The sequence below is a fragment of the Acipenser ruthenus genome, chromosome 12 (assembly GCF_902713425.1).
Source record: "Acipenser ruthenus chromosome 12, fAciRut3.2 maternal haplotype, whole genome shotgun sequence".
Classification (NCBI taxonomy): Eukaryota; Metazoa; Chordata; class Actinopteri; order Acipenseriformes; family Acipenseridae; genus Acipenser; species Acipenser ruthenus.
This window is the reverse complement of record NC_081200.1, coordinates 15,806,640-15,819,355: the sequence shown is the minus strand read 5'-3', so window position 1 is coordinate 15,819,355 and position 12,716 is coordinate 15,806,640. Positions and strand designations below refer to the sequence as shown.

General features: G+C 39.7%; 1 protein-coding gene across 4 annotated transcripts in view; it reads left to right on the top strand.

The window, feature by feature from the left end:
- The window catches only part of LOC117417366 (rho guanine nucleotide exchange factor 4-like), a 230,484-nt gene that overhangs the window by 35,746 nt on the left and 182,022 nt on the right, over window positions 1–12,716 (top strand). Inside the window, exon 1 of one of the 4 annotated variants that reach the window (XM_059034596.1) lies at window positions 8,472–8,703. The exons of the other annotated variants lie outside the window; for them this stretch is intronic. Coding sequence (XP_058890579.1) covers window positions 8,605–8,703 — 99 coding nt within the window. The 5' untranslated portion in view covers window positions 8,472–8,604. Of the gene's footprint in view, window positions 1–8,471; window positions 8,704–12,716 lie in introns of those variants that run through there. 4 annotated transcript variants of the gene reach the window in all.

Below are 12,716 nucleotides of genomic sequence, written 5' to 3'. Positions count from 1 at the left end.
TACAGTACGCTCAGCCTCCTGCTTTGCTCAATACACGAAACCCTTGATTAAAAGTAACCTTACAAAATAGTATTTTTCTTTTAAAACACATTTTAATTTTTTACATGTAAATACTATTCAGAAACCTCAAGCCTTCATGTATAGCGATCTTGATCTACGTAGGCGTCAAATCTAAGGGGATACAGAATTCTATGGGGATACGGCCCGGTGTTAAGCAGATTTCCCAGTTTGGAAACCAGTCCCCAGTTCAAAATTCCACCTAACACATCTCAGGCCAGATGTCCAGTCCTGTTGACTACAACACTAGTACCAAAGAACTCAGTAATATGATTCAATAAGGTCTCTCAAACAGGTTCAATTTGTTTGATCACTATACCCGATTTATAATAGTAACATATAATTATAAGAACATAAGAACATAAGAAAGTTTACAAACGAGAGGAGGCCACTCAGCCCATCTTGCTCATTTGGTTGTTAGTAGCTTATTGATCCCAGGATCTCTTCAAGCAGCTTCTTGAAGGATCCCAGGGTGTCAGCTTCAACATTACTGGAGAGTTGGTTGAAGACCCTCACAATTCTTTGTGTAAAAAAGGGCCTCCTATTTTCTGTTCTGAATGCCCCTTTATCTAATCTCCATTTGTGACCCCTGGGCCTTGTTTCTTTTTTCAGGTCGAAAAAGTCCCCTGGGTCGACATTGTCAATACCTTTTCGAATTTTGAATGCTTGAATCAGATCACCGTGTAGTCTTCTTTGTTCAAGACTGAACAGATTCAATTCTTTTAGCCTGTCTGCATACGACATGCCTTTTAAACCCGGGATAATTCTGGTTGCTCTTCTTTGCACTCTTTCTAGAGCAGCAATATCCTTTTTGTAACGAGGTGACCAGAACTGAAAACAATATTCTAGATGAGGTCTTACTAATGCATTGTAAAGTTTTAACATTACTTCCCTTGATTTAAATTCAACACTTTTCACAATATATCTGAGCATCTTGTTGGCCTTTTTTATAGCTTCCCCACATTGTCTAAATGAAGACATTTCTGAGTCAACATAAACTCCTTGGTCTTTTTCATAGATTCCTTCTTCAATTTCAGTATCTCCCATATGATATTTATAATGCACATTTTTATTGCCTGCATGCAATACTTTACACTTTTCTCTATTAAATGTAATTTTCCATGTGTCTGCCCAGTTCTGAATGCTGTCTAGATCATTTTGAATGACCTTTGCTGCTGCAACAGTGTTTTCCACTCCTATTTTTGTGTCGTCTGCAAATTTAACAAGTTTGCTTACTATACCAGAATCTAAATCATTAATGTAGATTAGGAATAGCAGAGGACCTAATACTGATCCCTGTGGTACACCACTGCTTACCTCGCTCCATGTTGAGGTTTCTCCTCTAATCAGTACATTCTGTTTTCTACATGTTAACCACTCCCTAATCCATGTGCATGCATTTCCTTGAATCCCTACTGCGTTCAGTTTGAGAATTAATCTTTTATGCGGGACTTTGTCAAAAGCTTTCTGGAAATCTAAATAGACCATTTTGTATGCTTTGCAATTATCCATTGTCGATTTTGCATCCTCAAACAAATCAAGCAGGTTAGTTAGACACCATCTCCCTTTGCTATCTCCTTTTGAATTGGATTAAAAAAGACTGGTTTCAAATCTTGGGCCCATTGTACAGTACTACACTGCTTATATGAAAGCATTTGTCATGTTATATTTATATACAAAAAATTGTATTTGAATAATACATAAAAATATCAGCTCTCAGTTGTGCTTGGTCCATAGGTGTTATGCAAAATAATATAAACCCAAAAAGTCTTGCTGTGATTAAGTTACCTATTGATACAGTATCTTGTCAGTGAAGGCCGATGCAGTGTATTCTCCAAGTTAAGCAGGCACCCAGTCTTCCAATTTCATTTTCCCTGTCATAATCATCAACAAGCTCTAACCTGTCTGTACTAATTACATGAATCACAGTCAGGTATTGCAGCAGCTTATACTGTGGCTAGTAAACTAATATTTTTAGAGGTGAAGGAGAATTACTGAACAACAAAACATTTAGCAAAAATTAGACAATGTGATTACAAATGTCCAGGGCTCTTAACCACTGGAATAGACATGTGTTCTATTTTTAAGTTGTCTTTGTAACTACAGTAAACATGCATATCCAAGAACTCTTCATCAAAGATGCTTTATATTTTGGGAAGCACCCTGCAAACAGCACGTTTGACATCAGGTATTACATAAGAACATAAGAAAAGTTACAACCAAGAGGAGGCAGTTCAGGCTATTAATGCACATCTGGTTCCTAGTGGCTGATTGATCCCAGAACTTTGTCTCGTTGTTTCTTAAATTATCTTAGTGACTAAGTGGCAACAACATGGCTTGATAACCCATTCCATACCCTTACTACCTTCATACCTGAGCCTGTCTTTACTCAATTTCCAGTCTGGTCCTGGTTTCTGTGCTCAGATTGAAATGGTGACTGTATACTGTGTACAACGACATTATGTATGGGATATGCCTGTCCGTTGGGTAGGTATCGCTGAGCTCTCTATATCAGAGCTGCCGATTGGCCCCTTCCTGGGATGATGCACTCTGTCCCCCCCACCATGGGATTAAAACCGTCATCCTGAGGAAGCCATTTCTCTTTTTCCATCGAACCCGTGAGGGCGACTGATGCAACCTCACGGTTGGTGGTCATCTTCTCTTTCAGGGAACCAGGGTTACGTGAGTAACCTAACATTCCCTTTCAATTCGAAGACGACCACCAATGAACTTATGTATGGGATAGAGCCGTTGCGAGGGAGAAGGAACGGCAGCATATGAGAGACGCATCAGAACCGCGTAACCCCAGGGTTAGCGGTGTGAGCTTACACCCTCAAGGTCCCTCATGCCAAAAGAAGACACAGTGTGCACCACGTGCGTCCCAAGTACCATGAGCACTACGTGCACCTTGTACCCTGCGGCACCGTGCATCTCTGCACTAGCGCTTTAGCACTGTGTGTACCGAGCACCGTGCGCACCGAGTACCGTGAGGCACTGCGTGCCCATGCACTAGCGCTGTAGTGGTGGGTACTGAGCACCGTGCGCACCGTGCGTACCGAGTACTGTGTGCACCAAGTACCACAGGCACTATGTGCATCGTGTTTAATGCAGCACCATGTCCGTGCACTGGCGCTGTAGCGCTGGGCACCGTGTGCAGTGTGCAATGAGCACCGTGCGCACGTAAATACCAAAGTACCAAGGGCTATGCGTACAGTGGGGATGCGGCAAGGCCTAGTCCCGTGGAGGAAACACACGGCTGGCAGGGTCACTCGACAGCGGGGATGTGGCAAGGCCTAGCCCCTTGGAGGAACTGTGCTCTCCCAAGAAGGAATAGACAGCCACTCGTGAGGGTGACTGCACAGGCAGTCGCACACACACAACAGACAGATAAGAAAGAGCGGCCTACCACGCAAGCGAGGAGGCCGCTGAAAGACAGAAAAGCAAAGGACTCTGTCTTTTTCAGAGTGGTTGATTCCGGAAAAACGGCGAGCCAACTTTCAGCACGAATGCAAGGGAAGTACAATCAACTCGATTCAACTCGAGAAGCTGTTTTCTATCAACACGCTCAGCTGAACACAGAGGTTCCTACTGTACCGTCTTCAGAAGGAAAAACAGAAATGGCTTCCTCAGGATGACGGTTTTAATCCTTTGGTGGGCAGGACCAAGTGTGTCATCCCAGGAAGGGGCCTACTGGCAGCTCTGATAGAGAGCTTAGCGATGCCTACCCAATGGGCAGGCATATCCCATACATAATGATGTTGGTGGTCGTCTTCGAATTGAAAGGGAACCACTTTTTACATTTTAATACAGTTCCCTTTAATACACTGATTAAAAAAAGAAAATATTTTTTTCTATAAAAAAAGGTAATACACATGGGCTAGCTATAAAATATGAATCAGATTCTGTACCATTTCCTGGTGAAATCAGGTTTTACCCTAATTTCAGAAAATCAATTTATAAGCAGTATGGTGTTATTCCTTCTGGATAGCTGAATAGTCTTTTGAGCTGCAGGCTAGCTTTCCAGTCCTCTAACCTAACTTGGATGCTGCTGCGTATTTTCTCTGAGGCTCAGTTTTTCCATGAAGGCCTGAGTAAGTTTGTTTTGTTGCCAGGTTCTAAGCCTGCAGTCACAGTGACAGCATACAAAAGATATGTAAGCACTAGAAATCCCTCCCTGTTTCGCGGTGAAGGAAGGGGCTTGCAGGCTGTTTCACAACGTACGTGTTGATAATACAATATTTCAAGTTAGGTTAGGAATGGGTTTTTAATTAAATAGTGATATGATTTATCACCTAAATATAAACTCTCACAACCTAGTAAGATTAAGCTGCATAAGCCATATTTTCACTATCACAGTCCTAAATCAAGCAAACCATCCAACTTTTGATGTGATTCTTATTCATTTTTCATTTTAGCACATCATAATACATGGAAGAGCATCAGTATAAATGCTCTCTATTGTTTGTTAGATATAACAATTTGATCATATTTTGATGGTAAATGTTATTGAGCTTATGTTACTATATATTATTACCACTGCCTTTTCTACGATTTATGTGTGGTGACCATGCTATTGTTGAATTCACAGCTGGGCTGCTGCTCAAACCAATGTATAAATCTCTAAGTGGCTCTTAAAAAAACATTCTCAGCAAGTGCAGCAGTGTTATTGAAACAGGTCTCTCTGCTAATGTATGGGATCTGTCTTGTTATCAGTATTAAACTTTTAGGGGGAAGAAAATTCCACACAACCTAGAAAACGCTAGAAAAAACATGGTTGGAATATTTATTTTTTTGTGTGGCCTTTGACTCCACCTGTTTTAATTCTGTGCCTACAAGGTGCAGTTCATTCCTATTACAAATGTGAAGAAGTCTGTTTCACTTCCATTCAATATGTCTTGTATGTGGAGTTGAAACAAACAAACATGAATTTTCATTTTTAGAAAGTATATCTGGTACCACACTAAGTCAAAGACATATCTGTTAACATTGTTTACTTTCAGCTTATCTTGCACTTCCTAGGTGTGAAATTATCCCCACCCCCCATAGATAAAGTACAGTATTGTACAAGATATACATTTTAAAATGAAAATTCACAGCATCTGCTGTTTTAAAAAATGCACGTGTGAAATCTACATAGTCAATCGACGTGTATGACAGGTAAGTTGTATTATTATTATTTATTTATTTATTTATTTATTTGGCAGATGCCTTTATGCAAGGTGACTTACAGTACATGTGTTACAGGGCAGTATAGGGCTACAATGCATGATTAATATTTAAATACAGTAAGTGCAAATAATACTACTAAAATAGTATGCAACTAGTTAGGATTACAACAAGTTATATATATAATGACACATTAGCAGTGCAATAGTGCAAGGACGGTGCATTAGCTGAGGATCCAGTAACATGGTGCGTAGGTCAGGCGAGTCCAGTACATAGTAGGAGGGGTAGATCAGGAGATCTACAAGTGCAGTCCTAAACAGATTTATGGAATTATTTCAACAGCTAGAACCCCTTTAACCCTTTTTGATCTAGAGTGATTGTGATATAGTAAGTATTAAATCATACTTCTGAAAACATCACAAGAAGATCCTCTTTGCTACATTAGAAGCTGTAACTCCTATTACGATTAAGAAAAGTAATAAAAAACGATTATGGTAGGTTCAAATCAGTCAAAATAGCATAAAAGCACACTCTTGTTGTATAGTTTCCATAAGATGTGAAAATTAAGAGTCAGATTCCTGCAATAGCAAATGTGAGAATGCACATATCAAATTATCTGTAATAAAGGACTACTCAGTGTTAAGCAAACAAAAGGGTAATTTGACTTATTTGCAAAGGATATTTTGAATAAAATGACTAATTTGAATAATTGTTGAACTGATACACATTCTTAATGGAATGTTTTGTCAAATAGAAATTGGATGTCATGCAATTTGCCTCATCTTACTTTTTGAGCTATTCCCAATGAGTTTTGCCTTTCAATTAGAATACAGTTTTACAATTGTACAATTTATGGACATTCACAATGGAATAGTTTTTAATATGCCTGTCTTGGCATGCAGTGCAATAGGAGTTTATATACAGTATTCTTTGTGCCCAAACCAGACCTCCTGCAGCTTCTCATGAAGTACAGTGCCTTGAAAAAGTCTTCACACCCTTGAACATTTTTCACATTCTGCTGCCTAAAAAATACAATTCAAAATGCATTAAAGTAGGAGTTTGTTTCACTGATCTACACAACATCATCTACACTTTCAACGTGAAAGAACAATTATAGAAATATTCAAAAAGTAATTTAAAAATAAAAAAACAAAAAGTCTTGATTGCATAAGTCTTCACACCCTTTATCATAGCAAACCCAAATTAGATCAGGTACAACAAATTGCCTTAAAGGCACTGTAACAGGGCGAGCAGCCCTATACATTGTTTTGTTTATTTATTTTTGGATCGGGGTCTCCCCCTTTGCCCCTGTGCAGTGTATTGTGTATTTATTTTGTATTATTTTTATTGTATTATATTTATGACGGCGAAGCGCCGCCGTGTTATTGTTTTGTTTATTTTTAAAACGTGTCCTGGCAGAGGCGAGATCGGTGCTCGTCCTCTGTCAGGAGAAGTGGAAAAACTCATACAGAAGCTGGCCATCTCCCAAATTAATTAAGTGATTAATTTTGTTGCTAATCGGGAGATGGTCACCTGTTATAAAAAGCCTGTAGCTCTCCAGCTCAGGGTGGGGTGTTTTAGGAGCGGAGAGAGAGTGAGAGGAGTGACGGAGAAAACAAGTGTAAAATTAACATAGGAACAGTGAAGGCAATCTGCCCAGCCTGACCTGTGTGTTATTTATTTTGTGTGCGTGATTTGTTTTTGTTTACTGTTTTGTTTTTGCTCGGTGAGCAAGTGTTTTTGTATAAATATTTTATTTATTTTTTTGTTTAATAAAACGGCAGCCAGCCGATTCTTTCTTTAAAAACTGCAGTACTTACCCGGTGTCAGTTTATTTACCTTCCTGCCTCTGCCTGACGTCACCGCCCAGTCACCCTGTCACAGGCACATAATAAGTTATAGAGCCCACCTGTGTCCAATCACAGTAGTTCAACTGATTCGAATACTCCTGGATGAAGAATCAAGCTGTTTCTGTTGTATGAAGTGAATTTGAAGCAAATGGCAAAACATGCTGAACTGTTCAACAATTTCAGGAGTACTCCACAAACATGGTCTGTATGGGAGGATGGCAAGAAGGAAGCCACTGCTGAAAGAAAGCTATATGATGTGCCGCATAGCTTTTGCAAAGAAACACTTAGGGGACACTGCACGCATGTGGGAGAAGGTTTTGTGGTCTGATGAGACCAAAGTGGAACTTTTTGGTCTCAATACTAAGCGATATGTGTGGCGTAAACCAAACACGGCACATCACCCTGCTAACACCATCCCTACAGTAAAGCATGGTGGTGGCAGCATTATGTTTTGGGGATGCTTTGCAGCAGCGGGGACAGGGAGGCTTGTGAAGATCGAGGGAAAGATGGATGGTGCAAAGTACAGGCAGATCCTGGAGGAAAACCTGTTCCAGTCTGCCAGAGACCTGGGACTGGGGAGAAGATTCACCTTTCAGCAGGAGAATGATCCTAAGCACAAAGCAAAAGCAACAATGGAGTGGCTCAGCAAGAAGAAAGTGAATGTCCTCGAGTGGCCTAGTCAAAGCCCAGACCTGAATCCTATAGAAAATCTGTGGCAAGACTTGAAGACTGCAGTCCACAGACGATCCCCAGCCAACTTGAAAGAGCTTGAGCTATTCTGCCAAGAAGAAGGTGCAGTTTTTGCCCAATCCCGCTGTGCTAAGTTGGTAGACACTTATCCAAAACGACTCATGGCTGTTATTGCTGCAAAAGGGGCTTGCACCAAGTATTGACTCAAGGGGTGTGAAGACTTATGCAATCAAGAATTTTTGGTGTTTTATTTTTAATTACTTTTTGAATATTTCTATAATTGTTCTTTCACATTGAAAGTGTAGATAATGTTGTGTAGATCAGTGAAACAAACTCCTACTTTAATGCATTTTGAATTGTATTTTTTAGGCAGTAGAATGTGAAAAATGTTCAAGGGTGTGAAGACTTTTTCAAGGCACTGTACTTCAGGCTTTTAACTGACAAAAACATGTTGAACACACAAACAAAGTAAAAGTGAGGGAGGTACTTTTCTTTTATTTCTGTGTGAAGCAAAGATGTCCCTGCTGCTTTTCATTGCCCTGTATACAGCAAGGTGTACTGTGCCTTTGTATTTGTCTCGCTTTTTACATGTTGTGATTTTTGAATTTTCCTGCTCCTGTTTCTTGCCAGAGGGGGTTCAGTCTCTTTGTTAGTGCTGGTAGTTATGCACTGGTTTTACTTGTCTGATAACACCTTCAACTTGAGAAGGGTTGCAACCTGAGGCACTGGAAAGACCTGATTGGCACTTGAAGAACGTTATTCTGGAGAGGACACACTTCATGTTTCTTTATATACCTTTGTTTATTTCATTAAAAAAAATATTTTTTTACATTAGAGGGTAATGAAACAAAGTATGGATTTAAGTAATTTTGGATCAAAACAGCAAAAGAAAGGAGATACCTTGAAAGATGTCTTTCAAAGACTGAAAAAAATGTCACAGGTAAGTGGAGTGATTCCTGCTTTACAGCGTTATGCTTTAGTTATACAATTACAACATGTATTAGGAGCCAGGGATTTCTATTATTAATCTAGTAGTATAATACTTCAAATGTTATGTAAGGCTTGATAAATCAAAGTTAGTCAACAATTGTGCCAACAGGTTAAATTAGCACAGAAAACAGCAGTAACATATATCACTGTAAGATGTGTATTTCTGGACCGGAGACATATTTTAAAAAGGTGTCACAGTGATGAATTTAGCTTCTCAAGATAAGCTGACACTTGTAAAGCAAAACATGAGATTCTGCTGTTCTACCCATGTTAAGACAGACCATAAGCAAACCTATTGCTCTGGTAAAATGGATGTTGCCGTATGACAGCAAAAAAGTTTGAAAATTTTAAAGGAAAGTTGCTGATCTGAGTTGACTAGCAAGTAGATTGTTTCATGTATGGTGCAGTGGTCTTTAAATTAATTTTGCATGACATTCAAAACAGTTTTAAAAAGAGAAATATCACATTCCTGATATGCAAGTGGGGTTCGAGTAAACATTGGCTTATCTAAGAGGAAGATATACAAAAGGTTCATGGAAATATTTAATGGTTTGTAAACAGAAAAAAACAGTTTAGTCAAGAAATGTATGAATGACTGAAGACTGCAATCGCATATTTTATAAAAGTTTACCACAAATAGTCATAGTAGGGTCATGGTATGCATTGTACATAACGTTGTTAACCGAGCTGAAGTACAATTTTGTTTGTTTGTTTTTATTTTTTTTCTTCATTTTCCAGTTGTTTTCCAGCAAATTACACTGAGATTCTTGGTTTAACATTGGACTGACCAGGGTGAAATATAGAACTAAAAAAAACTCATCTTTTTTTATAGTCTAAACTTGTAATGTGCCAGATCTGGCAATGAATTTACCCTATCCCTTCCAAACTTAAATACAAAATACACCCCATTTACCTGTACATGGCTTCTGCCCTGTCACAGACATCTATTACACATTTAAATGGCACACTTTGTTTGTTAGTTACTTATCAATAACATGGTGACTCAAAATCAAGTAATGTAAACAGTACAGGAGTAAACAAGAATGGTAAAAGTTGTTCTCATATGTTCTCATTTTTTGAATATTCAACTAACAGAAACTGGTTTTGAGTGTAATTACGTTAAAAAGTGTCATCACAATATATATTTCATATCGACTGGCTGTGCATATGAAAAATTACTTAGGATCAAGGAAAGCAAACAATGTAAATCGAGGTTTGGATTTTCATCAATTTATAGCATTTGACTGTAGTGTTGTTAAAAGGTTTTATTAAACCAAGCAGCCAGATGTTTCCAGTTGTTACCACAGACAGTGTGTTTGGGCTGTATATTCTAGCCACAGCAGGGAGCTAACCCAGCCAGGATGTAAGTTTTAAAATATATTAAATTCATGCTCTGGGACAGGCTATCTGGATGAAATTCTATAAGCCTAATAAAGTTGTCACTGGGACCCGCCCCATGCCCCAGGCAGTACGAGCAGAGACTTGAACACCCGTCCATCAGCTTTTGAACAGCATTGGGAAAGTACATCCTGTAAGGTACATAAACAGGATTCTGCAAAGAACGTTTCGTTTATGGTCACTGCTGATGTTTGTTGATTTACCTAGACACAATCCCTTTAGGCTTGTATATATGTTAACCCTTGGGTGTAATTCGGGGGACAGTAACCAGGGCTCCACCTCCTCCTATCCTCCTATCAAACAATCTAGACTCCCTATTTAAACCCCTAACAGCCTATGCTAGCTCTCTTGCTTTAGCTTTTTGTCATGTACAGAGTGAAAAAAAAAAAACTACTAGTATTTTGTGAATGAACCTTGCCTGCCTGACTACCCTGCCGCTGACTCTGAAATTCAACGTGATTTGGCTTTTGACCCCTTTTTTGTACAACTTCCCGAACCGGCTTGTGAATCTTTTTCGAACGACTTCCAGATTTAAGTTTTGACCTTTTTCTGTACGACTACCCGAATAGGCTTTGAATATCACAGTACGACTTCCATCCTCATTACAGAACAAGGATCGGACCTGACAAAGATTATGGATGTTCATATCTCTTCATCTTCTGACCCCAAAAATCCCCTCGTTGTTTCAAATACTCCACCTGTGGATTCAGCTTTCCAGTCAATGGCTCCTGCGCCAGAACCAGAGCACTCCCGCTTGAGTCCCACAACTAACAGTCTTCTGTGTTTTCAGACAGTTTTCTCTTTTCTTTCAAGGTTCTGAAACCGTTCCATCCTCTGAGGGAAATCCAATTGCGGGGCAATGCCTATTAACAGCTCTTGAGAACCAGCTGCAGGGCAATGCCTATTAACAGCTCTCGAGAACTAGCTGCAGGGCAATGCCTATTAACAGCTCTCGAGAACCAGCTGCAGGACAACGCCTATTAATATCTCTCGAGTACCCAGCTGCGGGGCATCGCCTATTAACAGCTCTCGAGAACCAGCTGCTGGGCAATACCTATTAACAACTCTCGAGTACCCAGCTGCGGGGCAACACCTATTAACAGCTCTCGAGAGTCAGAGTTTCTGTCATTTCAGGGGCCCGGTAGACAAACATGTCTGGCCTCAAACCCTTCAAGAAGGCTCTTCAGCATCTCTCCCTGACACGTTCCTAAGCACTTTTTATCCCTGAAGCCACGCCTCAACTTCTATGCACCCGAGGCCAAGCCTCTACCTAGCCCTTATGCAGCCCTGGCTTCTGTCCTGTCAAATTCATTTATGTTTGGACATTACAGATATAGGTTGTGCCTAATAACAGATGCCTGGTACATGGCAACCAGAAGATCCTCCAGGTAATAATACAAGCTCAAGAAGTGACAGTTTACAAATCTCCCAGACACCAGACAATTGGTGAAATTCAGACAGGATATAGGTACCCCCATCCTTCTCACAGTTAATGGTACAGGCCTCTCCTCTAAGGTCACCTGTTTCCATCTGTATTGTCGCTCCCCTTGCCCTCTTTTCAGCTCCCCTCTCTCTGAACTCAGCTGCTGGTTTGTCGTCCCCCTCCCCCCACACACAAACACAGAAACATAAATGATGTTAATATAGACCCTCAGATTGTGCTTGTTTTGATTTCGGTCTGATGCTGAGGGGAACCAATAGATCTCATCTGAAATTAGTCCAGATTTATTTATATTTATTTATAACATTTATATAGCGCTTTTTATACAAAAGTATCGCAAAGCACTGTACAGTACATAGCAGAAAAAAAGAACAAACCACAATACATTTGTATAGCATGTCACACACACAACTGCCACAGTCAGACCATTTAAATAACAGTATACACATAATACAAAAGCAGCAATTTTAAAGTTACATTAAAACCCACTAAGATAAGAAAGCCATTTTATAAAATTGCATTTTTAGTCTTGGCTATATTTCTCAAATGGTAAAAAGATACTTGAGTAACTTTCCTAATATGAGTCTCAAATGAGAGATCAGGATCAAAAGATGACCCCCAAACTCTTCATTTCTAGTTTAAGTTTTGATGAGAGACAGCAAGGGTCAAGCTCATGTAATCTCATTTCCTTTAGTTGGTTCTGTGATCCCACCAGCATAACCCCTGTTTTATCTGAATTCAGCATTAGAAAATGCTGTGACATCCAGATGAAAAGTGGCATCAGATTGTGACTCCTTGAAAGGAAGTAGTTTGTGTGATGACATCAAGCATCAAAGGTGGCAATACTAACAAAGGTGCAGATGAACTGGACTGCTTTCCTCTTCAGATTGTTAGTTAGTTTATAGTTTATTGCAGTTAACAGTCAGCGCTCTAGCCCTGACCTGACCTCAATTTAGTTTTGTAGGAAGGAGTGGCATTTGTTACTGGTATATCCTCACTTAGCCTCAATACCTTTTAGGGTTAAGCCAAGGTAGATCATTTGGTTGCACAAATACAGACAAACAAAAATATGTTTTATTGACTGTGGCAGGATGACAGAGGTTTGAGGCTCAGAGACAGTGGAA